This window comes from Clarias gariepinus, chromosome 24 (assembly GCF_024256425.1).
Source record: "Clarias gariepinus isolate MV-2021 ecotype Netherlands chromosome 24, CGAR_prim_01v2, whole genome shotgun sequence".
Lineage (NCBI taxonomy): Eukaryota > Metazoa > Chordata > Actinopteri > Siluriformes > Clariidae > Clarias > Clarias gariepinus.
Window position 1 is genome coordinate 15,461,525 of NC_071123.1, and position 27,741 is coordinate 15,489,265.

Genomic DNA, 27,741 nt, shown 5'->3' on the forward strand with positions numbered 1-27,741 from the left:
GTCAAGCTACACATGCCGCTCCTGAGATCCCCTCTGCCCTCTGGACCTGTCTGACTCATCATGGTGCCCCACTTCTGGTTGGAGATCTCATGGAGACTGAGTGTCTGGATGACTGAAGACGGTTAAATTTCACCATAAAGACGGTCGACTGATGCAGACAACTGTTCTTTGAAGACTTCTGACTGCAGTCGCTCAATAGTTCAGGGCTGGAATAACAAACAGGACTCCATATTTAATTAAAACACATCATCTGTTATATTGAATGTCCGGCAGCCTAACATACAGTATGACTGCAAAACAATTCCTGCTCTCTGTTATCACCCAATGAGGATGGGTTTCCTGTTGAGTCTGGTTCCTCTCAAGGTTTCTTCCTTTTTTTATCTCAGGGAGTTTTGCTTGCTCATCAGGGATGATCCGATTATTTCGATTGATACATATTCTCTCACATTTCATACACATTTCCATAATTTTCTTTTGATTCCGTTAAGCTGCTTTGTGACAATGACCACTTTTAAAAGCACTATACAAATAAACTGAATCGCATAGGCTCCAGGCCCCTGCAACCCAGTCCACAAGATAAGCAGAATAGAAGATGAAAGAAAAAGATGAAGTATGGAATTGAACATAAAAAAATGCCTATGGATCCAGACTTTTGGGTCAACATGCATAAATAAGCTAGGGATAGTTAAGTGATTAAGGCATTGGACTACTGATCGGAAGGTCTTGCCAACACCAAGCTGCCACTGTCTTGAGCAAAGCCCTTACCCCTCTACTGCTCAGATATATTATGAGATCAAATGTAAGCCCTTCAGGTCAACTGCCAAATGCCATAAATGTGAGTGCACATACTATAGAAACGAAATCATATCAGACAATACAAAAATACAAAGATGGTGGAAGGAGTCTCCAGTGTCAGCACTTTGTAACAATCAGGGCTGAGCCTGTTGTGACAGAGCTGTAGCAGCTTCTCAGCGACATGACAAGCTTTATTTTTAACTTCATGTAAAAGCCGGGGGGAAAAAAAAGCGAGAGGCTGGTAAAAGACAAAAAAGACTGGTGGTGATAACAGTAACGCTACGTTCTGTGTTGGGCTCCACCACACTTCTGTAGATTATAATTTTCTTACAACAGCACATTGTCATATTTTATACCATAATCAGTAATATGATGGATAGATGGCTTGTTTAGCACCGAAACATATTTTACCGTCATCGTGCTGGAAAACTTGTTTGGGCTGTCAAGCTCTGTTCAGCATTCAGCCGAAAGCTTTAATAAAGTGGAGAGATTACAGGCTGGCACATGCGTCACCAGGATCACTGGCATTATCTCCAAAGCCAAAAGAAGCACAGAAACACGTAGGCACTACGGTCAAGGTCTTTATTTGATTTATTCAAAAATAAAAATGCATAAAACAAAAACATTGGTAACAAGTTTGAAGACAAGGAATGGCTGAAAAGAATGGAATGACTGAGGAAGTGTTAGGTGTGATGGCCTCTAATTATGGCGGACAGGAAGACTGCCTTCTGCTTCTACATTGACTTTCTTTTTTTGGAAAGAATTTTCTCCACAACAGGTGCAGATTAGCTGCTCTTCCTATGATAGCTACTCATACGCATTATAATAACTACTGTAAATGAATGCGCTGTGGCATGTCACATATTATCTTAAATATGGCATTAATGTTTATACTAGCCAAAACATAATGTATGGCGTAGTTTTTTTTAGTAATGCTTCCACGGAAAACACGTCAACATTTACCCTCATTACAAGAACATATAAATGACAGCGTTTATTCTTTAATTGTTACTGTAAAGCACCACAAAAAATGGCATGACGTTCAGGCTTTAGTATGTACACCAGATTCACACAAGTGAGATACTTCACAGTACACCATCACTGCACAAAACCATACAGCTGGATATATGTGAGAATAATTAGACCAACTGTGACTCACAATCCAGGAATGAAGAATATAAGTAAGTGCTTGAAGCAAACAAATAATATTTGCATTGAACAACTGCTGCTAGTTGCTTTATGGCAGTGGTTGTAATATGGAGTGTAATAGAGACTGAGCAATATACATACTATTAGTTCAGGAATTTATGCATAAGCGTACAAGAGGGGACACGTTAATTCATGCGAAGCAGATTTTACATCCATACGACATCCAAGGTAATATGAAATATATATTTCAGGTATATTTTCACTAAAGGCGAAATTATTTAATACCCAACAAGCTCAATTAAAAACTCCGGTAAGCTCCTGAATAGTGGTTCTGAACTAGTGTCTATATTTATAATAAGACGTGCATTTAAACCCTTATCTTATCTGCCACGTGCTAAAGATATCAAGGCCACCCTGGCACAAAATCCTCCGCTTATGTGGCACTGCTTCTGCCTGAGTATATAAACTGGAATTGCACTGAAAAAAAATAAAATAATCGTCTGAATAATTTTCATCGAGCGAGATAATCAAGCACGGCAAATACAGAGTATGTGTGAGTGTATGCAAGGAAAAACACAATCACACTCCATTCATGGACACTTTTATAATAGTAGGCGTAAAATAAATGTGACTGAGAGGCACAGTGCATCAGCTAATCAACAACACGGACATTTTGGCAAAAAGCACACAGTTGCTACCGGGACACTACAGAAAAGAGAGCAGGGGGAACTAAACGGAGGTAAAAACGAGAAATGTGAAGAGGTGTAGTTTTATCCTTGTACCACAGTTAGGAGGAAACTATAGGAGGAAAGGACGTGCTTGTGGAGAGGCTTAGATCTTCAGTTCTTCAGCACGGCATCGTACATCTGGTACACGTACTGAGACACCTCTGGAGCTCTGCACTTCAGGGACAGCTGGGAGAAAATAAAAAAGAGACAATAAATAAAACTCAGTCAGCTACAGAATAAAATGGTTCATTTTAATGATCTAAACTCGAAGCAAACAGAGTGGTGAAACCTTTAAGCAAAGGTCGAGCGAGCTTTGCTCATTTAAAGCATTTTCTTCTTTTTGAATAAAGGGATTAACTAATTAGCGGTATTATAATACACAGAATTATATTATACGTTTAGTTTAGTCATGGAAAGCTGTTGTGTGGTGATATGACCTGCTTGCTCCACTTGTACTATCGCATCAATGGTAGCTCAATTATACTGTGTGAGCTCAGCTGAACAACCTTGTGCCTAACCAGTGAATAGCCCTGCCATTCACTTCAGGGTGTCCCGAACAAAAGCCCACTCCTACACAGCTGCAGAGTCACTTGCTTGAAACCATGAAAGTAACTCTAATGTGTATTACAAGTTTTACGTAATATATTTAAAGAGCTAACAAAAGACAGACCAGGGGTATTTAAGTAAAATTCATCAAGATTCCTTTACATAACCATTTCTTGCTCAGAAATTTCTGAACAAGCTTGATGACTGATTTAAATAGTTTTACGGTTATAAACTTTAGCTTTTAAATTAATATTTTATTTGTCACATACACAGTCATACACAGTACGATATGCAGTGAAATGCTTAGACAACTGCTTGTGACCTTAAAATTAAAGACTATGAATAGGAAATAAATATAAAAAAGAATTTATATTTATGTTTCATATCTATGTTTAGTCCATAGAGACGGACTCTGAACAAATGAGACAGATCGATTTTTTTAATTTGATGGCAAAAGACAAAACACATGCTTGTGTTTTTCTGTCTTTAAACATCATTGATTTTTTTTTTAACAGCCCATGCTGTCAGTTTGCTAATCAGACCAGAAATGAGCCATGACAAGCTAGCCTCTGGTGCTTATTCAAGCTAAAAATAACTAGACGCTAAAATTCAGACTTGTTTTCTTTGTATGGTTTATCTACTCAATCCAAACATCTCAGTATACTCTGTCTGATAGTATAAGGCCCGTAAGTTGTTAGAGCAAATGTCTTACACATTGTATACAAGTTTGATGATTTTTAGATCACCTGGGTTTTGTCTGACTTTGCTGAGAATTAATGAAATGAGTCATTTATCCATAAACAGATCTTTATTATTTCACTTACTGTACAAAATAAAGACAATATAAATGTTATGGAAGTACTAATGAGACCTGCATATTGTGAAGTAAATTATCACAATATGATTGTTATAAATGCAATGGCATTGTGTTTGATATTTTCCACAGCACTCCTGTTGTGATATTGCTGATATGATATTGCTTAAATATTGCAGAAAAGGTAATGTCACTAAAGCCATTATTTCTGAAGTATTAGAATCGACTAATTTTTGAAAAAAAATTAATGTGATACATTTACTGTTGTATTACATAATGGCCATGTGTCCTACTCCTTGCTTTCTGAGTGATATGATAAATTTGTGCGTGCATGTACAGGTTCTGCGGCAGTCGGTCTAAAGCCGGCAGAATTGGCATTATTATTAATCCAAAGTCTAGCTATGCCAACGCGGTGAAGCCGAATTCCTATTAAAACCAATTACACCGAGGTTGGATCGGTCTCAAGCTGTCTCGGGGGATTATAGGTAATCAACCCTTGCGGCAGTGACTAAATAGATGCCTGCTAAAAAAAAAAAATAAATAAAAAAAAAAGGCTTAAAGGGTCAGTGCGCTAATCAACAGATTATGACTGCGTGCTAGTGAAGCGGGACATGTGTACACAGAAGGAGATTTTCAGTATAAGAGCAGATGTTATACGCATCTTGTTAACGTGCCTAACCCTGATGGCTAAGAGATGCTTGATTGGATGTGCTCTGGAAACACCAGAGAACATTATGTTGAGTTAATTCTAAAGTTCTATCCTTGACGAGTGTCCTTCAGCCGAGCTGCTGCAGTAGGTTTTGTGTGCGTTACTGCAGAGGGAAGGTCACTTTCTCTTTTCGTGCTGCGAGGTACACAAGAGAAAAAGCGATTTCAGTGCAACGTCGCATGTACCTGGACTGCCGATGTCACTCGTTATTATTTATAAATATTCAGCAGCCGTGTTGCATGTCAAAGCTTCGCTGGTTAAAGAACAAGGAATTAATGATGAACTCGGGCGTTCAGTGAGAAGTTGAAAAACCCTGGAAAAATATCGTGCTATGAGGAGGTGGAAAAATCTTTAAACCTACAATGACCCGTCAGAGGGCATCTTTGTAGGTCAGTCGATCCAGCTTCGAGCTTTAAATAAAGGCTGCTAGTAAATTCAGATATTCAGCCCTTTTGACCTTCCGCGCGCACACAGCATAAAATTAGTCTACAGGAAGGCGTTAGTTGTTCCATAACGCAAAATATTGTGGCGCCTCGTAATAAAAGTCTAGCTGTGCGATGTCTGTGGCAGTCTCGCTTATCACTTGTGTTATTTATCACTTTCGGTTCCTGCATTCATATCGAGTTAGAGAAGGCGTTTACCGTGTAGTTGGGGTTGCCAGGTTGGATGCGGAGCTCGGCGAGGATCCAGATGCCGTTGGTAAGTTTCAGGGACTGGTAGAGCATGTCCTGGCCTTCTACGTTCCTCTTGGCGATGGTGTAGATGTTGTTATTCTGCAGCTTGCCTGACACGGTGTCTGTCGCACACATACACACACACGCTGTCAGTTACATTGTCACACTTCGCGCGGTCACATGAACTCATGTCAGGGATGTTTAAAAAAAAAAAAAAAAAAAAAACTGTAAAAGGGGAATACACGAACGGCGCACATGATCTACAAGGGTCTAAGTTTTAGTGCAACGACAGAATGTGATACTACGCTGCTACGTTGCGTTTAAGGAACGCAAATGTAAACTACCCCACACACTACAGGTTTTTTTTTTTTTTTTTTTTTGCCTGACATTTAGGACTCCGGTGCAGTTTGTTCTTTTTACACTCAGTTACGAGTCATCTGTAAGGTGCAGACCTTTCTCTCGTCACTGGAGCTTCCCTGCACAGTTTAGTGAAAGGCTGTGAAATCAGAAAAGCACCGCATTAAAGCAAAAGGATAACGGCACTGAGAATGGAAGACATCCATTTAATTACTGATTAGTTATCTGTAATTTATCACACTGCGTGTGAGTCTTAAGATGAAACAAAGGCAGGACAGATTTATTAGATGTTTACTGAAGGAGCATGGATTGACTGAAGGCTCTAGAGCAATTCGGTATTTCAATGTTCAATTTCAATATTTCAAATATAAAGATCTCTTAGAGCAAACTATTTTCTTAGACTCATAAGAGATTTGAATTTTTTTTCCAACAAAAGCACTAGACTTGCTGCACAGCTCGTTATCCTTACATGGTGGTGGTAGCATCGTGTGTTTTAACCTTGGTTTCTATTCAGTGAATTCCTCCTGACTTATCCTTGACTACAGCAATAGTAATCTCTTGCTTTGGCAGTGTGTGTATAATATCACACTATTGTAGAGGTAAATCATTTTCTGAATGTGTGGTGAAAAATTCATAAAGTCTGGCACTGCGGTCTTGGTTTCCCTGCATCCAGACAACATCTGGAAATGTGAAAAGGCTCCACAGGCTAATATCTCGATCAGTCTAAGGGCCTGACCCATGACAGATTAGTGCAGGGAGGATGAGGGAGCAGCTGATGGTTGACAGACGGGAGGCCTGGCAGGGCATCAGAATGCATGGGAGGAAAAGAGAGAAAACGAGCGACAAGAAAAGGATGATGACACCGGGGGGCAACTGAGCTTTAAAAAAAAAGAAGAAAAAAAAAAAAAGCAGTGAATAAGTGTGTAACTGAAATAGACCCAGGATCGGGAAATAACTGATAAACCGAAAGGGGAAACATGAGAGTTGCAGAAAATCAACCACGGTGCTGTTGAATACAGTCACTGTGTCCAAAAGCATTTTCTTCTTTTTACACCACAGCAATTAGGCATTTGAATCAATTAAGGAACGATCCATGTTAGAAGTTAAGAAGACTTGAACAACAAGCAAGGTTGTCAGGGCTGCGGTTTATGGAGCCACAGATTGCCTTTACTTGGGCTGCTTTTATAAAGTAACATGGCCACTCAAAAAAAACGTTTGTCTGTTATGAATAATAAAGATAAATGTCCAATTTCCTAATGCGGATTTATCCCTGGCAACCCACGAACTGCAGGAGAGAAGGAAGAAACCTGATTCAAAGGGCGCGCTTGGCGTTTACTGTTCGCAAGTTAAAACGGGAATGTTGAGTTGAAAAACATGGTTAAAAAAATATTGCAAAGAATGAGAGACGGAAAATGGTTTAATGTAATGGATTTGTAGTGTTCCAAATGATGATAAAAAAGCCTTCTGCAAATATTGCAAAAGTAAAATCAGATCTCACCACAATGATCTGACAGCACATGGTGCTACTGAAAAGCACAGCAAAAAAATGTGGCTCCTTTGTCTAATGCCAGAACATTATTTGACATAGGCGGTTCCTTTCTAAGAACAAATGTTGCAGTAAAGGAAGCATAATGGCAGCTGGCTGTTCATGTCGCTTTCCACTCAAGCACCTTAACTATTGATCATTTAGGAAGCATTGTAAAAGAAATTTCCAAGAAATTAAATGAATATAAAGTGCATTAAAGCAATAGTAAAAATATTTTTTAAGTGACTAAAAATCCTGCAGTTATCAAGTGTGACTGGATGAAAGAAAAACAAAAAGGGCCATTTTGTATTCCCTATGGGCTGTTTTAGGTTTACATTGGGGTTGAATTATTTATTGACCTGGCAACCCTGGGCAGACAAGACAGACAGACAGACTAATCACATGGCCGTACAGCCATCTTCCTATGACTGGTTTTGTGGAATGTTTCAATAAAGCCGTGTTCGTCAAGGAAATGAGTGAGACAGAGCTGCATTCTTGACTGCTAAGCTGAGCTCCAGTTAAATGTGAATAAAGATAATAGGAAGAAAAATATTAACATGGAACTATTCTTTTTCTGAATCAAGTCGGAGTGTATGTCTTTATAAAGACCAACACGGCTGTAGCAGTGAGCGAATCATACCCTCTCTCATAAAAGATAATGACTTGATAATGAGAAGGCAAGAAGTGCCTTTTGCAGGCAGAGTGCTCATTTCAAGCAAGTCACAAATGGAAATCTGTGGTGTGAAAGGGAATATTGACTTCGTCCCCCCACTGTGCAATCATTCAGGCCTTGTAGCTGAAGAGCTATTTAAATACACACCTGTGAAATTATTGATTATTAGTTATTTGTAGTACCCCCCCATCAGACAGCTATGATGAAAACAAAACATGTTTTCAGGACACGTCTGTCTTATGAAAAAGCTAGAAGCGATCAGCAGTCGAGCACTGTGGTGCTGTATGCATTGAGATTTTTCTTCTCATTGTCTGAAGCTTCACCATTATATTCACATTTCAACACTGATGGAGGTGGAAGTAATGCTTTAAAGGTCAGCATTAGTCAACGCTGACTGATTTTATTTTTTTCCGGAAATTATTTGCAGAAAAGTTACCAAAGTACAATTTTCATTATTGATCAAAATTAGTAACAAATGTCCATCTTTTTGTACCATTACTGTACTTTTCATAGCTTTAAAAATATAATTTTACATAAATAATTGTACGTTAGAGTGCATTACCTAATATTAGTCCATTGTCCTTTTAAACAAGATGTAGGTGGTAGTCTCAACAATTTCTTTTTCTTGGGTCTTGGATCCTTCCCACACCCGAGGGGCCAAAACTGCCCCAGTAGCACAAGTAAAACAAAAAAACCTAGGTGGCTATAATACTAATGGAGGCCCACCTAAAGAAGCATACTGACATGGACATGGGTTTTGTCAGCCACTCAGTACCTTTGTGCAGAGGTCATAGCGTAGACTTCTATATTTTAAATATTTTCCAAGATATTTGAACAAGTAAAGATTATAATCGCAATTAATTCTTACACAAGTTAGAAATTAATATTGCCTTTAAGGACCACTGATGTACCTTAAAAAATTAAAAGTACAACCTTTGCACCCCTGAGGGTATATACAGACTAAAAAGGTACTCAAGACGTACTCTTGATCATACCATCCCAGGTCCAGCTAGGAACGCTTATTTCTGACACTGCATCGGTGTGCAATGTTCATCTAAATAGTTCTCTATCTACAATACTGACCTGAAAGGCTAATGGAGGCAGGTCAGCTGGATGGATAAATTAACAGATAGATCAATAGATAGAATCACTTACCGGCATTTAAGTGGCACTCCTTGATTTGGTACTGCAGTTCATTCTCATTGGGAATGTCTTTCCATGTAGCTAAGAATACCTGGCGCTCTGCAAAGACACAAGGGAAATAGAAAAACAGAATAAATACATTTATAAAAACCATTATATTCGATTCCAACAACAAACTAAAGTGCGCTACAATGTTTTACCCATTTTTCCATCTTCTACGAAGAAGACGTTGAGCGGAATGAGCACGCTGAAGTAGAAAACATCTATGCTGTTTTTCACAGCCACCTGCAAGACAGAAGAGTAAAGTCAAACTCTTTATACTGTGTCTGTGTAAACTGTACTCAACAAGTGACAATTCGGCAAAAAGAACTAAAGCTCAACAAAGCTGAGACTCTTACAGTATTGCTGCATCATCTGATTTAGAAAGAAAATTTCTCTCATAGATGAAACAGTGCTTTCAACACATACAGTAAAGCATACTTGGGCTGCAGCCTAAGTATATTGATGGTGCCCACCCTTTTTAAAAACTGGTCTGGGGGACAATGAAACCAGCAATCAATTAACCACTAGAAGACCGTTTCCCCTTTGCACTACCGCTCCTGTACCCGTTTATTCTGCTAGAGCGGTGTAATGAGGGGCAGTAAATGCAACGGATGCTGACATAAAAAGAATAAGAAAGATATACAGCTCTGCAGAAAAGCACCGTTTCGCATGGTAAACAGGATCTTCTTTTAAAAACCCAGGTAGTTTAATCCTTAAAACCGAAGTGACATGAATTTGAGCCGGCAACACAGAATGGGTCAATGACCGATTTAAAAATAACTGCTTATGTAAATGTCCTGCAGGTGTGTGTCATCTGAGGAGAAATCAGATTCCAAACTGTGCATTTCAGTTTTCTGATGCCTCATATAGAACCAAAGATATCCCAATTTTTTTTAAAAAGTATAAATTTTACTGCTACTGGAATATGGGAATAAAGTCACAAAAATGTGAAACACATAAAAAAGCACTTTTTTTTTTGTCTAACAAACAACTTAAAACAAGCATAAAGCACATGAATCTGCACCATAGAACATCTTATGAATCTGCACTTTTTCTTTGCCTATGTAATTAAGCAAAAAATATCATATTTAATAAATTAAGAATTAATAAATTGCCTGTCATGTTTGTATATTTAGTTAAATGAAATATAATTCAGTTCATCATATGTCAGTGTATATTAGTGTCACTCTATATTGCACAATTCTACGCCCTATATATGTTCATTAAAACATAGTAATGCAGAAATGGCTAAAATGCTCTGTTTTTTAAGGGTTACGTGCTCTTTTAAAAAGTGCCATCTTTATACACCAGAGTATTTAGTTCTTAATTATTTTAACTTTATCTTACTCTTCACATAAGGATGGATGGAGATGAGGTTTAGTAGGTTTGATCTCTGAAATGTGAAATTAATAGAAATATCAAATAAATAAAAAATATTGTGTTGGTCATATGTATTTGTTGTTTGTTGTACGTAGTAGACGACTTTTGTTTTGACAGGTAATGCCGGCCCGTTTCTCTGGCTACCACCGCAGATATATTTCGAACCTGTGGGAAACACTATGCTATCATTTAGTTTTGGTCATATTGCCACGTTCTTATTTAAAAGTTATGTGCGAAAGTGCTGGGAAGAGCAACACAGACATCAATAAAACTGAGGAGCTGATCAGATCGTTCAACATGACTCACTGAAAATCTGTGCCACTGTAAGGACCTTATTCTGAACCATAGAATAATATGTGATTATATTTACATATATTTGTGAATATGCTTAAGGATAGCGATCCACAGGTCATGAGTGCAAAAACACAATCAAATGAGCACCTGTCAAAGTGAATTTAGACATTTTCTACATTTTTTTTTTTTAATGTAAATATTTAATTGTTGCAATTCTGATTATTAGGACATCTTTCAATTTTTTTTAACCGTGCAACAAGCCAATAAAACAAACAGTCTTATTCTTTTAAGAAATTTAACACATGCTCCTTTCCTTCCTCTTTCTACACAAGAGCAGGCTTAGAGCCAATGTCTGTTGATGTTCTTGCACCCACACCTTTAAAACCCTAAATCTCACCCTGCCACCTAAATATAAGATGTGTGTGACAGATGTCAAACCCACAAGAGCACCTTCTCTTTTCCACTGACCTAGCTGTCAACTATAAGAATTTCTTAGAGAAACTCTTTTGTACCTCCACATTTGTCCTACACTAAAAAGATGGGACAAATGTAGAGGAACTTTTTTTCTGGTCTTAACTCACTGTACCGTTATATCTTTATTTCTCCCACATCATCAAGACAGGACAAACACAAGCTCTTCTTTCTTTCCTGTGCTATCAGATTGCTGTTCTTGGCCAACAGGAGTAGAATACTGTCTGGCATGAGATGCTCTTCTGCTCACCACGGTTCTACAGAGTGTTTATTTGGAGTTATGCTAGTTTTTATGTCAGGCTGAACCGATTAGTTAGAAAATTTAATTACTCTAAATGCTCCAATGAGCCTGTGTCACAATCAATCATGACACTTGGATGGGGACGGGAGGGGGAAAAAAACAAAAAAACTTACGCGTGATGTTTTGGTTAACTGAAGCTCTTCACCTAGATTTTATGCACTTCCATATGATTGGCTGACTGGTTAGTGATAGAGGTTTTGCTTAAAGAGGATATCTCAACCAAATGGAAATAGCTCACAACAGCAGGAATATTGCTTCTTTTATTGGTCATTCCGCACACTTTTTATTTAAAGGTGTGATGAGAGATATTTATGGCAGTAATATTTTCTCTCTTAGCCTCATAGCTGTCAATAAAATGATCTATTCAGAAAAAAGGAGGAAAAAAGTGGGTAAATAGGGAAATAAAACAAAAAACAAACTGGCTTGTAACCAGTCAGGGTAATGATTACCCTGTGATGCCGATCATTGCACTATGTGTGCGTGTTCGGCAGTGTAGCTTCACTGAAAACACTAAAATCAGTACTCAGATTTTTAAATGCATGCCAGCTTCAGCTAACTTTCCTCAAAAGTGCTGATGATACCTTAGAAGTACCTAAAAAGCCCCAGTGAGCTTTATATGCTGGAACACAAAGTCCTTATAGATGTCTTGCAGCATTTTAATAGCGGTGTTACACGCAGATTTAAAAATCCTCTTATTAGGAATATTTTTATAGCACTGAAAAGAAGAAAGCTGAAATAATTTTAATAAGCAGTATGACTTTTACAAGGCTCTTTCTTTACCTGTGATACGGGTTTCTGATTAAACACTGGGTCCCAATCCGATTCAATCCGAGAAGGACAAACTTTGTTTTAAAATATAATACTCATTCTAGTTGGGGGGGGAGACGCACCATTGTTTAAGCAATCTTTTAAAGATAAAGTCAGAGCCTGTATTATGATACCCGACTGAGTCATTTGTTTCTCTTTTGTTGTCATAAAAGGGAATGTGGAGTCAGAAACATCTAATGCTTTTATCATTTTCAGCGCCCTGTTGCTTTGTTTAAGAGTGCACTCGCTGTGAGGAAAAGTAAAAAGAGATTACAAACTTGAAATGAAAGCATGCCATAGCAGAAGTGAATCAAGCAGAATACTGACCTTTCACAGACAGTCTGTCACAACAGCGTACTGCACAACACTGAATGTTAACGGAGATCACGCTACTATGTATTTTTTGTTGATAATTATATTCAGGGGGCCAAAAAAAAATAATAAGATTACATAAATTACCTACTGGACTATCCAAAGCTTTGTCACACAGATAAAAGTAAAAAAAATAATCTAGCAGTTGAAAGCTTATGTTCTGCTGATTATTTTCATATACAGTATGTTGTTATGAACTTCACAACTTTTTCAAATGAGAAACAAGTATGTGAAAATGGATAAAGGTGGTAATAAGGATGTCAAGTTGTCATCATAATGTGATTAAATCAGAAGTGTAAAAATATGTGATGCTATGGAACATGCTGTTCTTTATGCTTCATAAAATGATGTTCAGGCAATGTTAATTAGAGGGATGGGAATCATCAGGGACCAGACAATACCTTATCATTAGGGCTGTGTATTGGCAAGGGCCTCACGATACGATACGTATCACGATACACGGGTCACGATACGATAAATCACGATATATTGCGATTAGGGATGCACCGAAATTTCGGCCGCCGAAAATTTTCGGCCGAAATAGCATTATCGGTTTCGGCCGAAATGTAAGAAAGCGCCGAAAATAAAAGCCGAAAGTGTCGCCACACCTCTCCCATCCTCCCGTCTCGTTCGCGCTGTCATTACGCATCAAACACGGAGTGTGTCGGCGGTTTGGAAGCACTTGGAAGCAAGTTTTGTTATTGTTAAACAGCCTTATTACTGTTATTTATTATCAATAAAAGTTTGATTGCTTAATTAATTTGTAGTTTTTTTAATACAAACAAAAAGAAAATATTTTAAACATGTTTTTTAATGAAGCCATTTTCGGTTTCGGTATCGGTTTTCGGCCAAGTGCATCCAAAAATTTCGGTTTCGTTTTCGGCCCAGAATTTTCATTTCGGTGCATCCCTAATTGCGATACAATACATATTGTGATATATTGCAATAGTTTGTACTAGTATGTGTACTCCCTGGTATCGTATTGAAACCGAAGTGCAGCCACACGTCAGCCCTAAAAGCTGGAGGCGTGTTTATATTTTACGCCATGCTCACTCATGTCTTGCTTACTTACTTGTTCTGATACCGTACTGCTTAGTGTTTTGTTGATAGCGAGTTAGCGACATCTATTGGAGCGGAGGAGGAGTTTTTTTGGCACAACTTGTATCGATACTTGAGGTTTGACTATCGATACACTATCGTAAAAAAAATTATCGCGATAGTTTGATGTATCGATATTTTTGCACAGCCCTACTTATCATGATACCTAGTTGTCGATTTGATTTGTATTTATGATTCTGTAGGTATCTCAATTTTATAAATAACCTGATTCTGTATGCAATTACATTTTTTGACAATTCTAAAGCTAAGCATATAATTTAAACACACAACCTACTAAATTTTGAACCTAAGAACTAACATCTTGCAAGAAATTTGTCTCAGCATGCAAAGCAGTTTTCTGCAGACCGAGCCAAAAGTTATCGAGGAGCGCAGCAGAGAGAAAATGAAGCCATTTTCTTTTTGGTTTTGTTTTGATGACCTGTATATATGATTCAAGAGGAATCATAAATGAAGGTTAAATGAGGTTTAATGTCTATTTATTTCATATTGTCCTCCATTTACATGTCTTTTCTAAATGTTTTAATTGTTTTTATATGCAAAAAAATTATAGTGTTGGAAATGGGGGGAAAAAAACAAACATTTTTGAGTGGCTGGAATGGATTAACTGCATTTACATTATATCCTATGGGACAACGCGTTTCACAATACGAAATTTTGACTTAAAAACTCGTCTCCGGAACAGATTACAGTAAATTAGTATGCCGAGGCACCGCTGACTGATATGCCAATGTGTGGAATAGTTTAGAGCGCACCACCTGTTGGATTCTAGAAGAACTGTGATGCTTTACCACCTCAAATGCAAACATATAGTATACAAATTTAAATGTTATATTTTGGAGTCAGTGCGGTGATACATGTGTTGCCACAGAAAAGAATCATGATGCATAACTTTTTTTTTCCTCTAGATATTCACTACTGACATCTAAAGCTTTTTAATTAAAAGCCAAGTAATAACTGGGTCTGATGTTCACTCTAAAATAGCGTAAACTGAAAAGCTAGGATGTAGTATCCCTTTTTCCACACTCCAAGTAGTGCCCTTGATCATGGGTTAAAGAGGGATTTGAGATTCAGCCTTGTTTTAGAAGCTAGTTAATACATCATGGAGAGTTTAGAGGCAATCCTGAACGACTTAGAAGGAATTATAAATGCAAAGGTTTTGCTTATGATGACGTTTTTTTGTTTGTTTTTTGCTGAAAGTGCTTGTACTGGTTTTGAATGTGGATGAAGAAATTTCCCTTTTACAATCCAGAAGTGGGCGGGACAATGGTGGGCATATGCGGGGACATCACATACAGTGCCATCCCTTAGTTTCTAACTCTTCATATCCAATAATAGAAATTTTTTAATATATTTTTTTTAAACATTTTAAACTTCAAAAGAGCTATAGCTGTCTGAGTGTGGTCAGTGCTAAAAAACTCTTCTTCAGCTTCAACATCAGGAAGAAAAAGCAGTCAACACAATCTTATATTGTGAAAGTACTGCCATAGAAATTGAATCAACACCTTTAGATTCGAGACTTCAACGGCAGTGTGGTGTGAAAGACCAAACAATAATGAAGCTGCTAGAGTTTTTGTTCTGTAATAAAGGACACCAGCAGCCTCTGTCTTGGAAGGCTTCTCCCTGAACAGTGGGGAGTTTTTTTCACACAGACTTGCATTTCCAAACAACCGTCTAATAAACAATCTCTGCTGGAGCTTTACTGGCTGCTGAATGAACAGGTGCAACTGTCGTTTATGCCTCAGATTCGAGAAGGAGAAAGAAAATCAATCATCAACCAACAGCGAGGAAAAAAAAAAAAAAAAGAGAAATATGGGTAGTGTGAAACTACATGACAAGGGGGAAAAAAAGACCCAGTAAGATGAGAACTAACCAGTGGAAAGCTGATGAACACGAACACATCAGTCTCACCGGGGGAGTTAGCTGCTGGAAGAAATTTTATAGATCGTTATGGTGTGGAGGGTACAGTTGGAGGACGCTTTGCTCAGCCCTCTCAGCTGGGTTTCACCACATCACATATTCCTTTTGCTGCTGGCTGCTGGTGAGGGGCTAAATGCGGGAGACTGTCCAAACCCAGAGGGGAGGCGGTGAGAATCTCACTTTCTCTAGTTGGGCTCGGAGTGAGAACAGTGAATGTGGCGCTTTCTCCCCCTTTCTCTCTCTCTCTCTCTCTCTCTCTCAGGCTGACAGATTAGCTCACGAGAGCTGTCGCCTCCAGCAAGAGCTCACTACCGTTGCGCTTTTAAACAGCATTCATTATAACGAAGGGGAATTCCTAATCGAACTAATGAATCTCGATGACAGGTGCATGGAATTACATAATCTGGTTTCATTGTGAGAAAAATGAGCTTGAATAATTTGGATAGGCTTAGGTACTTATTTAAGGAAGAACACCAAAAAAAAAGTTAACGCTGACAGTCTGGCTTTCCCACCTGGAGGTTGTTGAGAGGGTCCATCTTCATAACGGGTCCGATGGTGTTGAGAGGAAGGGAGATGTCAATGTTTTGGTTCGGCATTAGAGGCGTGTGAATGGGTAAAGGTGTGGTAGGAATCACTCCGAAACTACACAGGAGACAAATGTTAAAAAAATGTGAAGGAAAGGAATAAAAAAAAAAAAGAACAAGGAAAACATTTTTAAAGAGAAAAAGGCACCTGTTCTTGTTAAATTGGATGGCGAAATCAGTCATGTGCTGCAGGGCTTTGTTGTTGAAAGTCATATCCATGTACATGTGACCCTGACGGCGGGAGAACGTTCCAGAAATTTCTAATCCTTTTGCCTTGACTGCTGGCAGCCACACCTGAAAAAGAGAAGTGCTTCGTTAAGGTACGCCACTCTCCACCACGCAAACACTCCATGTTTTTTTATTTTAGCCTTATGCACACGACTATTTGTATTAAAAAAATGTAAAGAAAGTTAGCCTTAAGAAGAACCAGAATCAAGCTTAAAGCCAACGATAAACTGTTTCTACCTCGCTCAACACTCTCTCAAATCACAAACTGAGCAGTGGGAATTTCTTTTAGGAGCATCATATTGCTTTGCGTACCTCAGCGTATTCCCTGAAGCTTCTACAAGCTCATAGCGCTGATAAGACACAAACAGCAGGTCTGGTGTACAAGAGCACGATATGGCTAAAGGGACAGTTCTGAAAATGAAGCTGAAGCTGGCACTCGCTGGGTGTCAGACCTGCATTTTCCTTCCTGTCCTAACCCAGTTCAGACTTTCCATTAGGTTTTTCGCTCGGGGAGTTTTCTTATTATTAATGGTGCTGTTTGTGGTATTCCCTAGCCGGCCGTGCTCCTTTGGTATATCAGGAGTCTCTAAGAATGGCAGCAGAATTTAGAATAAATTAAGCGTAATCTCTTAGACTCCCTATTACACGTGACCTACATGTGGATGAGTATTATAGGACAGCACTGTTTCACTGCATTAGGAATATTACTGCAACTGCTGAATGATAATATGGATGGACATATTTAAACATGCTGTTTCTATAGCAGGAACTCATTTAAAGAAATGAGCATGGATGGCACTATATAAAATCTAAAAGAAAAAGTAAATGGATTTTTTTTATGTATAAAGCACAAAACACTTTCGGTAATAATAACTTTAATGTTATAGTAGTCATACCAAAACAAATCCATCATTTATTATTTTCAATATTCAAGTATGCCCAGATTATTTTTTTATTTTTTGATTCCTTATTTACAGTGGATTTATGCACATACAGTCCTTAAGGGAGAGAAGATTAAAAAGTGGAGTGCTTTCCTCTTTCATCTGCAAACTGGTTCAAATAATAAACAGTTTCTTATGCTGGTCACAACCATAATCACAGAACAAAACCCTCCTTGTACACACTTTGAAAATTGAAATGAAACCAGGCTGAGGGTTGCTTAGAAAAAAAAGGCCTATAAGGGTGAAGAAAAAAGTGCGACTTACGGCTTTAGGTGCAACATAACCCCCAGTACTGATGGCCATGCTTGTGGAAAGCTCAAACAGGTCATTTAGGCCGCTGCTGATGGGTGCTGGGGTAGGAGACGGAGCAAACGTGTTGGGCACTGAGGATGGAATGAAGTTCTGGCCAACCTGAGAAGAAGAAAAAACATAAAAAAAAAAAAAAAAAAAAAAAACAGTCAATATATTTTACTTTAAATTACTTTTTATTTTATTTTAATTATTTATTAAAGTACAAGTAAGTTACAGAAAAATGACTGCCCGATACAATTACATCAAGGGGAGCAAAGACCTTACAAGATTCCTTCAATTTTGTTTCCATCAATCCACTGACATCACGGCAAGTTAAAAGTCAACTTATTTGTTTTGTTTTAATATATTTAATATGTTAACGTTGAACACTTACTGCAGGACTGCCTCCAACACCTCCTCCAAGGTCTCCTCCAAGCTGTAAAAAAATATATATAAATAAAGAAGATTTTTTTTTCTTTCACAGTCAGCAGATCAGAAACCAAAAATAACTGGAGTCATGCTCTTTTTCTTATTTTGCAATGTATTCATTAGTTTATATAGCTCTGAACTTCTGTTGGGATTTGTAGCTCCCTTAAACAGGCCAATCTTTCAGCCAACTCTTTCCAAACATATAAGCGATATCACCCACTGAAAAGCTCCAACTTTAGCAAAAAACCTGGAGAAATTCTCAATGTCTTCAACGTGATAACTCTATATTATGACTGCCAATCTCCATAATGCTTAGACAAGTTGGTCCAGGAGGTTTCCACTGTGATGCAGTAAATCAAATTCACATTTCAGGCTTCATCACAGAACGGAAGCCGAGGTTAGAAGATTCAGGTAGAAAGCAAAGGGCACTCATTAGTGTGATGTGTGCGCCAAAAAAGGTTTGTTGTGGCAGAGCATCTCGTATATGTAAACTTTCTCATTACTGGGAATATATAAACAGACATCATTATTTTCCTACAGTTATCTTTATTTCTATGCTGATTAGGAGTAATCAAGTCTATAACCAGTGCTAATAGCATGCTTTTTTTTTTTTTTTTAAACACGCTAGGAAGCACAAATGCCCAACTGCATAAATGTCTTCCTGCACTGTATGTCTATGATTATAGGTTAGTCAAGGAAATCATTTTGGAATAATACATCAAATATTCCTATTATTTCTAGTAATTAATCACAGCAATCACAGCCAATGAGCATGTAATTAAAATGGCTCCAAGTGGCTTCCAGCAGCTTTCGCTACCATTTACCCGTGATGTATTTCAATGTAATGTATTGCTGTAACGCAGTGGTTCTCAAATATTTGTCATTCCCCACTTAAGGGGGTGGGCGAATTTTTAAGCCCCACTTGTCAACAAAATGATAACAAAATCGGCCAAGTTTACTATTTATTGAAATATCAATTTCCAAACCAATTAGATCAAATAAAACCAAATTCAAAACAGATAAAATACATGTGCAATTGTTATAACAGGCTTACTTAGTCACTTATCTAGAGTTACTTTCAAAGAAGTCGAGTGGCTTATTAACGTGACTGGGGTGTGTTGTCTCTAAGTGTCTTCCTACTTTGTTGGGTCTCGTGCTGTCTGCTGCCAGCGGTTTAAGACACAAAAACACACACAGGTCTCTTCTCTGCCCCACAATCCCCACCATAAATCCAAGCGCAACATAAGTTTCATCATATTGTCTTTTCGGCTGGCTTTTTGGTTGATTAGGCTGATGGTGCTGAATCACCTGCTTTTTTGTGGTCCATGTAACAAATGTATTGATTGACATTATTATGTTCACTACATACAGTACGCTACTGACCCGGTTTGTGTCCGCGGTAAAGTTAGTTTAATATTCGCATCTCCGAATTCAATAGCTGCGTAAATAAACCCACAAATAAGATACCCACATATATTTCCTCTCTACATTGTCTTTAAGCTACATCTGCCTTAAATTATACATGTTTAAAAGCATAAACACCATTTTTCTCTACGGCGCAACGAATGCTTTAGGGATCATCGCAGAATGCGTAGAACAATATTGATCTTCCCTTCTGTTCAGCGCCTGAAGGATCAAAAAGCAACTTTGTTGCCACACTGGAAACTAGAAATGCCAGACTGGTACTGCCTGATAAAATATTATTTTTTAACAAAAATACAGAAACATCAGCATACACATTGGAATAAATGAAATTACATATATAATGACAAAGGTTACCTTATATATTGTTCCTCTGCAATTAACATGCCGACGTTAAGCCGATATTGTTGCACTATGGTTCCACTTTTTCTCTGATATTTTAATTTACTTGTATTAATGATCCATTTCTTTGCGTGTGATTGTTTAGTTTCGAGTGTCCGATTTTTATTGTCAATGAAGAAAAGCATGAATTAGAATAGGTACTTTCCTATTATTTTCCACTAATTCCCCCCAGTTCATTGCGCCCCACCTGTCATGTCTGTATTCCCCACTAGTGCAAGTAGGGATGCAGGCTGGAGCAATAGGCGTGCCGAAAGGTCGGGCGTGCCGAAGGGTAGAGGGCATGTCGAAAGTAACTGGTGGGTGAATGGAGCTTTTGCGTCGATCAATCAGCGTGCCGAAAGGTAGGGGCGTGCCGAAAGGTTTCTCATTGGTGAATGGGGCTTCTGCGTTGGCCAATCAATGTGTCGAAAGGTAGGGGGCATGTCGAAAGCTTTCTCATTGGTGAACGGAGCTTCTGGGTTGGCCAATCAGTGGTAATTCTATTTATATGTAAGTATCTTTATTTCAGCGTGGAAGAACATGGTGGCGGTAAGGCTTGGTGTGGTTAGTCAATATAAATTTTTTTTTTTTTTCAGTTTACAACACAGAAGACTGATATGGTGAAAAACGGAACAGTGCAATAAGAATAGTGCAAAAGTGCTTATTTTAGTTGATTAAAGTGACATTATAAAGAGCAATATAAAACAGCATAAACAAGAATGTTAGTTGTTTTTCTGTAGTTTTACTAAAATTGCATAAAAACTAAAGTCAGTTCAAAACATTCTAAATGACTAATTCTGTAACTTTTTTTGGTCTTGTTTAACCAATACAAAGTTAATAGTATTCCAAAAATATTAAAATTACATTACATTTTTTTATGAACAGCTTGTGGTACTATATTCTTTTAAATAATTGTAATTTGATTTTGATTATGGGTTTAATACAGATAAGGCTAGAAGGAATATACAACACTATACAACAATAAAGGTTTTTGCATTACAGATAGGATTAGTTTTAGACGTGAAAAATGATCCAATAGGTATAACAATTCATTTCATTGTTAGTTTCCGGTCGGAGCTATACATCCTTTTTAGCCACAACCATGACTCAAAGGCGCGAGGATGACGTCACTAACCCGTGGCAACGCAATAAAAGAAATATTTGTAATATCGATCTTTTACAGGAAAAGAATGGAATTTTAATATAGAGGATTATGTTGGCTGCATTACTTAAACGCTTGCTGAGCCCTGCAACCTGAAGTTTTTCCTTTTAAATTCAAACAGAGTTTTGAAAACTGAACCAAAAAAGAATTTAAATTACAGCAAGCTACAATCTAAACAAGATAAAGCATTTTTACCGGAGATAAATGAACATAGTGCCACACAAACACCTCGCTGTGTCAATACACTTGCTCGGTAAATCAATGTAGCCTTTCTTTGTCCTTGTCCTTTATCGAACTTCATTTGACTGGCTGTATTTAAGAAAAAACCTTCCACTCATATGATTTGCAACTGAGCTGTGCAGAAATCCGTGTGACAACACGTCAGCACTATGAAAAAGCTTGTGTTTTATGTATACTTGACAGAAAGTACAAAACCTGCTCTGGGTCTGAATGTATTTTTACTACAAATTCAACTAGTAATTGTTCCCCTACTACATTAACCAACCGCTCTGATTCCTCTAACCTGAAACCATAAAAACCTGTCTCAAATTAGGTGTATGGTTTGTGTATGGTTTGTGTAATATAATAACTTCTTGTAAATGATACATTACACTGCCTTGATACCCAGCGACTAGCTAATCTGTATGCCATTTTGCAAGGGTCACCATAATTTCCACAACTATTCCATGCTAAGTAAACAGCAGATGAGCAAACTTCACATAAATCTGGAATGATCTGCACGATTGTTTTGAACGTCCTGACTCCACGTGGAAGCCCCACCCCCTTTCCACTATCTTACATGACTAGACTAGCAGTGCACCACACTTTCTGACACGGTGAACTGAGAATGACTCGAATTTATTAGCAAGAAATAAAATCTATCAACGTATCAAGTGCGAGTCTTGCATTAGCATGCTAGAGAAAGGTCTCTCTCATGGGCGATGCGCCTGAATAGACTGCTAATCACAACAGACGGTTTGTTATACTGAGCCTCCAGGAGCTTTTAGAAGTTGCACAACGCAAGACTGGCTGGAAAAAAAAAGTCGCAAAATATTGTTTGACTCCCTGTGCTAGCTATTCAACTAAAATTTACATCAATCTCCAATTCCATCAGACAGGGTAAAAATCTCAAAGTGGAATAACTACATATAAAAGTGAACTTCTCAAAGACATTAACTTTTGCAAAAAAAAACAAAAAAAAAAAACATTCCTTTTAACCTTCCAAGCAGCAGCCTAGTCATTATTATGCCTTTCAGACCACGTCTTTCATTAAAACTGGCCCGATTCCATAACTCGCTCTAATGGTTTCCTCTGAGCTGCTGAAAAGTCAAAGACCTTTATCCTTTTCTTATGAACTGTTAATGAGAGAGCAAGCTTTTAAGGCAATAGGATAGAAACAGCAGCTTTGCCTGAGCAAAGGATATGACACGTTTGCCTTTTAAGGAGCCTCGGATATCTCTCACATTCTTCAGCTTTCAAAAAGGTCGAATATAAAATGTCGTTCAAGGTGAATCCAAGGCTTGAGATGATGGTAGCCAGGTCTGACTTGATTATCCATGATTGTGATGCTCAGTCTACTGTCATGGAGCTCAACGTTTCCACCCCATATCATTCTGAGTGTGGTGTCTGAGCCAATATATATTTCAGTGATAGCTCCTCTCGAATACTGATTGAGAGGAGACAATCATGGTTTTATGTGGAAGCTGATCTGCTTTTTTTGTTTTGTTTTTTCTTCCCAGTAGATCAATAAGCCTTTTTTTTTTGCCAATGCCAGCATGTCAAGTTAGACATTGACATGCTCGATAAAATGTGTAAAATTGTTCAGCTAATCAATGAATAAAACATGGCATGGGATTCTGTTATAAAATAAATTTTAAAAATGTTAGTGAAATGTGGCCTGCTTTGTCCTTGACCCAAACATGCTACGTGAGAAATGTAAACAAAACGTTTTAGTCCACTTCCATTAAGCTTTGCTCAGGCAAAGCTTCTGGGGAGAAAAATGTGATCATAGTAATAAACAGGAAACTGCTTTAATTTCTTGCATGTTAAATCGCAGGTGCAGTGGGTCAATTTCAATACATTGTGATGACTAAAAATTCAACTCATCATTCACCAAACACGATATCTTAACAATCTCAATAACGCCTGCCACAGTGAGCCCAAAATCCTTTATATTAAATATTAATTATATAAACAATAAGCGCTTACCAGGCTGTCGAGACCACCACCTAGAAGGTCTACGGCCCCCATCTGCATGGACGAGACCTGCGGCACGTTGACCGGAGGACCCAGGTCCAGATTGAGGAGGTCACCCAGGAGGTCACCTTGAGATGGAATAACTTGTGGCTGATCCATAGCAGTAGCCGGCACACTGACCGGGCTCTCACCGGTGTCGATGCTGTTTGAGAAAAGAAAACCGAATGCTGTGTGAGAACGGGACGACTGATACGACAACGATGCTGCTGTCAGTCAAGGTGACCTTTTCCTTGCAAAGGCAGACGGAAACAAATCTAAGTCCCTTGTTTATTTCTAATTGACTCAAAAGCCAGTGAGTTGTATTGTTGTACACTGGTTATGATTTAAGAGATTGATTTTTTTTTAAAGCCGAGTCATGCTTGAATGAACAGAATGTTCCGTAACTTTTTAAGCTGTTAGAAAAATGGAAGAATGGAACTCTCAGGAACACACAGTGAAAAAGATAATTTTATTCATACTTTTATAAAGAATGAAAAGGGAATATAGCTTGCATGCTGTGTCCTGCTGAAACTGTTTTTACTAATTACATAGTCTGGCACCACTGTGGGGGTAAGATATTTATTCTAATTCTACCTAAATAACACTTACAGACCACTTCATTAAGTACACCAGAATAATCTGCCTTCATAACTGCCTTATTTCTTCGTGGCATAAATTCCACAAAGTGCTGAAATCATTTCTTTAAGATTTTGTTCTTTGTTGATATGAGAGCACCACACAGTTACTGCAGATTTGTTGGCTGTGCATCCATGATGCGACTCTCTCCTATTCAAATTCAAGCACATCGCAAAGGTGGATCTATTGGATTGGGATCTGGTGACTGTGGAGGCCATTTGAGTATGGTGAGCTCATTAAATGTTTAAGTAACCAGTCTGAGATGATTTTAGCTTTGTGACATCGTATGTTATCCTGTGCTGCAGCCTGAAGTGTTGATGTATATAATGCAAGATGGATGCTTATATGTTGTTTCAAGTTTTTTTTTTTTTTCCCAGACTATTCTCTGTAAACCTTTTTATTTAATACCCTTTTGAGATGTTTGCGTGGTTAAAAATCCCAGTAGATTGGTGGTTTAGGAATACTGACAACAACAACCATGCCACATGAATAAATATTTCATTTAAATCACCTTTCTTCCTCATTCTGATACTCGTCTTGACCATGTCTAGAAGTCTGCGTTGCTGCCATGTGATTGGCTGATTAGATATAAGTGTTAAAGTGCACAGGTGTACCTAAACAAGTGGCTAGTAAGTGTATATTTATAGTAACACTTCAAACAATTTGTTTTTACCTGCCGTGCTGGATTGGCAGATGCTTGCGGTGGATGCCGTGACTGCCTTCCACGAAAGCGTTAGGTGGCTTGTGGTAGACGGAGGCCAGTGAGCCAATGTGGCAAATGAGCTCGTCCAGCAACGTTGGCTCGATCAGGTCCGTCTCCTCTGAGATTAGCGGTTTCTCGGACAGGACCACCTCTTTGGCGGTCACCGGGTCAGTGGACAGCAGACGCCAGTAGATGTAGCCACGATCCCGCAGGTCAGGGTTATCAGAGTCCTGTGGAAAGATAACAGGAATAGGGTGGGTTTTAACATCTGAAGTATAAATACTCGCCTGCTTGAAAAAAAAACAGGTTCTGACTTTCTGATAATTGTTAGATGGTTATCTTACATGAGGTAAACACCTTTATAATCAAATAGCAGACACTTAAAGCTGTGCCAGAAAGTGGTAACTACATAACCGGATACATTGCTTTACGTGGAAAAACAATCGTCACCTGAGTCGCCAGGCTGAGAACTTGCTGCACCAGCTCCTGTGTTTCTGAAGGTTTCTTCAGGAACAGCTTCACTATGGCTGTCAGCAGAGTGAGCTGAACCTGCAGGCAAACGTCAGTATGAAATCAGTACACCCCTGAATCCATGCACATTTAAAGCCAAGGAAACACCACACAATAAATAGGCTCAAATGCATGATAAACATGTGGTTAATGCTCTTTGAACTATTTGTTTGACATGTAACTCAAAATCTGATCAAAAAACGTGCCGAACCTGAGTGCTTTCATCGTGGAAGCCCTCGAGGAAGCTTTCCAGAAGTTCGTCAGCGTTGTCGATTCTCTCTGCGTATTCGCCCACAATCCAAATCATTGCGGCACGTGCGTCCGGCTCGTCCAGAGAGTCCAGATTCTCACACAGAGTGGCGATGATGCTTTCATACCTACCCAAGTGGAGGGGGAAAAAAGTTACAACAATATCAAGGCATAACTTCAAGCAAAGAAATCTAACATTTGAAACTAGACATAACAGTGTAATAAGAGAGACTGACTTGTTGGGGTATTTGCGGAAGATGTCTCGAATCACCACGATGGCCTCCTGCACGACATAGTTCACTTTTGTCTGAATGAGGTCCAGGAGGGTGCTGACACAGCGCTCAGCTGATTGCTAAAAAGAGAGCAGAGAGATTATTTTCCAGTAACAGAACATCCTGAAGTATTTTAATTATTATTATTATTATTTTTTTTTTTAAATCAACAATGCTTTCCCCCAGTATTGATTGTAAGGAGGACTAAAGCCTGTTTTAAACATACCTCTACTTTTATAGCACAGCGTCCAATTGCACGGACCGCCTTGCGCACGAAGTCCACGTCCACCTCGGTGGCATACTCCTTGAGCTCAGCCAATACCTAGAAGCAAAAATATTACCCTTTTCATTTCACTTACATGGACCAAACTTAGCCAGGAACTGACTACTTTAATACCATATCAACATAAACAAGAGTGGAACATACTGCAAATTAAGAGATCCATCCCGATTTTGTCCCTAATTTCGTGTCCAATTCCTCCCCGTCACTAGGGGGCTCCCACATTAAGGCTTCTACTACCACTCAGTCGAGGGCCAAATACTACCACGTTTCCTCTGAACCACGTGACGCCAGCCAAACACAACTTTTCGAACTGCTCACACACGCACTGTTCGGGGCAGCATAACACACTGCGCTAGCGACTCTATCCGCTTGCGTGAGCTTACAGACGCCCCTGATTGGCTGTAGAGCTGTGATTACTGTGGGAGGACTAAGTACCTCTCATCCCTCCCCTCTGAGCGAGCTCGGCCAATCAGCTCTCTCTAGACCTCCGGCGGCGAGAGGTTACAGCATCACCCGGGAATCAAACTATATATGTGTATGTATGTATGTATGTATATAAAATATATAAAATATATAAAATAATATAATATATACATATACACACACATATATATATATATCAAACTATTTATAGACACTATATTTGAGGGGGAATTGTAATGTTAATTTAGGCTGGCAGGTCATGGCTACGAGTTTTAGCATTTCACGCTGTTACATAAGAAACATGTAACAAAAAAAGGCTTTGTTTTGTTCTGAAATGCATTTACTAATTGAGATATTTTCATACTAAGCTCAAAATGTATCTATTCTTGTACAGTCTTGATCGAGATGAAAGATTTACACAGGAAAGGTTACTCGAATGCTATTTTTATGATTTGTGATATTTTTATGAAGTGTAAACCAAATCGCGACAGATTGTGTTAATCCACAAAACAGCCAAAAACAAATTCTGTGCTTTGTGCGCTGTGTAGCTGACACAACCTGCTAGACAAGAGGCAGGTTATCACCACAGGGAGAAAAATATTTACTGTTCGTTGACAGTGCCCCTGCACAGTGATTCAGATTTTACTCCACTGACTTGTCTGAGCATGCCTGCGCTTACACTGGGATTTTCTGGCTGCTCTTGAACAGCATGTGGCTCAGATGGTGAAGCTGTTACACGAGCTCCCTACAGGCTTTGTCTTTTGAGTGTTGCAATGGACAGAATGCTTTGTGCAAATGCAGAAAGTGCCAAGAAAAATCTCACACTTAAAGCAAATACAAGTCAAAATGTAAGCCACTACGAATGTGTTGAACGGTTAAGCGGTCACTACCCTTGTAGGCCTGGTTTAATAGCAAATACACAAGTACAGACAGAGTAACAAACACCTGGGCGATGTTGGCTTGAGAGGCCAGTCGGATCATGATGTCCAGTTTCTCCAGTTTGACGTAGATGGGATCGTTGTACTTGACAAAGAACACTTTAATCTCCTGCTTCAGGATCTCAGGTCTGGTTTAAACGAAAAAAAAATTTGTTTTACACACACAAAGCAATAGCAGCTTGGCACAGTACTGGGGTTGCAATTTCTCTGCTCTTAAATAAAATGTCACTGAACATTT

The 27,741-nt window shown here is 38.6% G+C and overlaps 1 protein-coding gene across 1 annotated transcript in view; it reads right to left on the minus strand.

The window, feature by feature from the left end:
* Positions 1-2,528: 2,528 nt before the first annotated feature.
* The window catches only part of ap2b1 (adaptor related protein complex 2 subunit beta 1), a 31,196-nt gene continuing 5,983 nt past the window's right edge, over positions 2,529-27,741 (minus strand). The window contains exons 8-22 of the mRNA XM_053485099.1: positions 27,511-27,631; positions 26,086-26,181; positions 25,824-25,939; positions 25,550-25,715; positions 25,279-25,377; positions 24,799-25,058; positions 23,463-23,652; positions 18,255-18,296; positions 17,834-17,980; positions 16,549-16,694; positions 16,329-16,458; positions 9,314-9,398; positions 9,126-9,212; positions 5,383-5,537; positions 2,529-2,858 (exon numbers count right to left, since the gene is read on the minus strand). Of these exons, the coding sequence (XP_053341074.1) occupies positions 2,784-2,858; positions 5,383-5,537; positions 9,126-9,212; positions 9,314-9,398; positions 16,329-16,458; positions 16,549-16,694; positions 17,834-17,980; positions 18,255-18,296; positions 23,463-23,652; positions 24,799-25,058; positions 25,279-25,377; positions 25,550-25,715; positions 25,824-25,939; positions 26,086-26,181; positions 27,511-27,631 (1,915 nt within the window). The 3' untranslated portion in view covers positions 2,529-2,783. The remainder of the gene's footprint in view (positions 2,859-5,382; positions 5,538-9,125; positions 9,213-9,313; positions 9,399-16,328; positions 16,459-16,548; positions 16,695-17,833; positions 17,981-18,254; positions 18,297-23,462; positions 23,653-24,798; positions 25,059-25,278; positions 25,378-25,549; positions 25,716-25,823; positions 25,940-26,085; positions 26,182-27,510; positions 27,632-27,741) is intronic.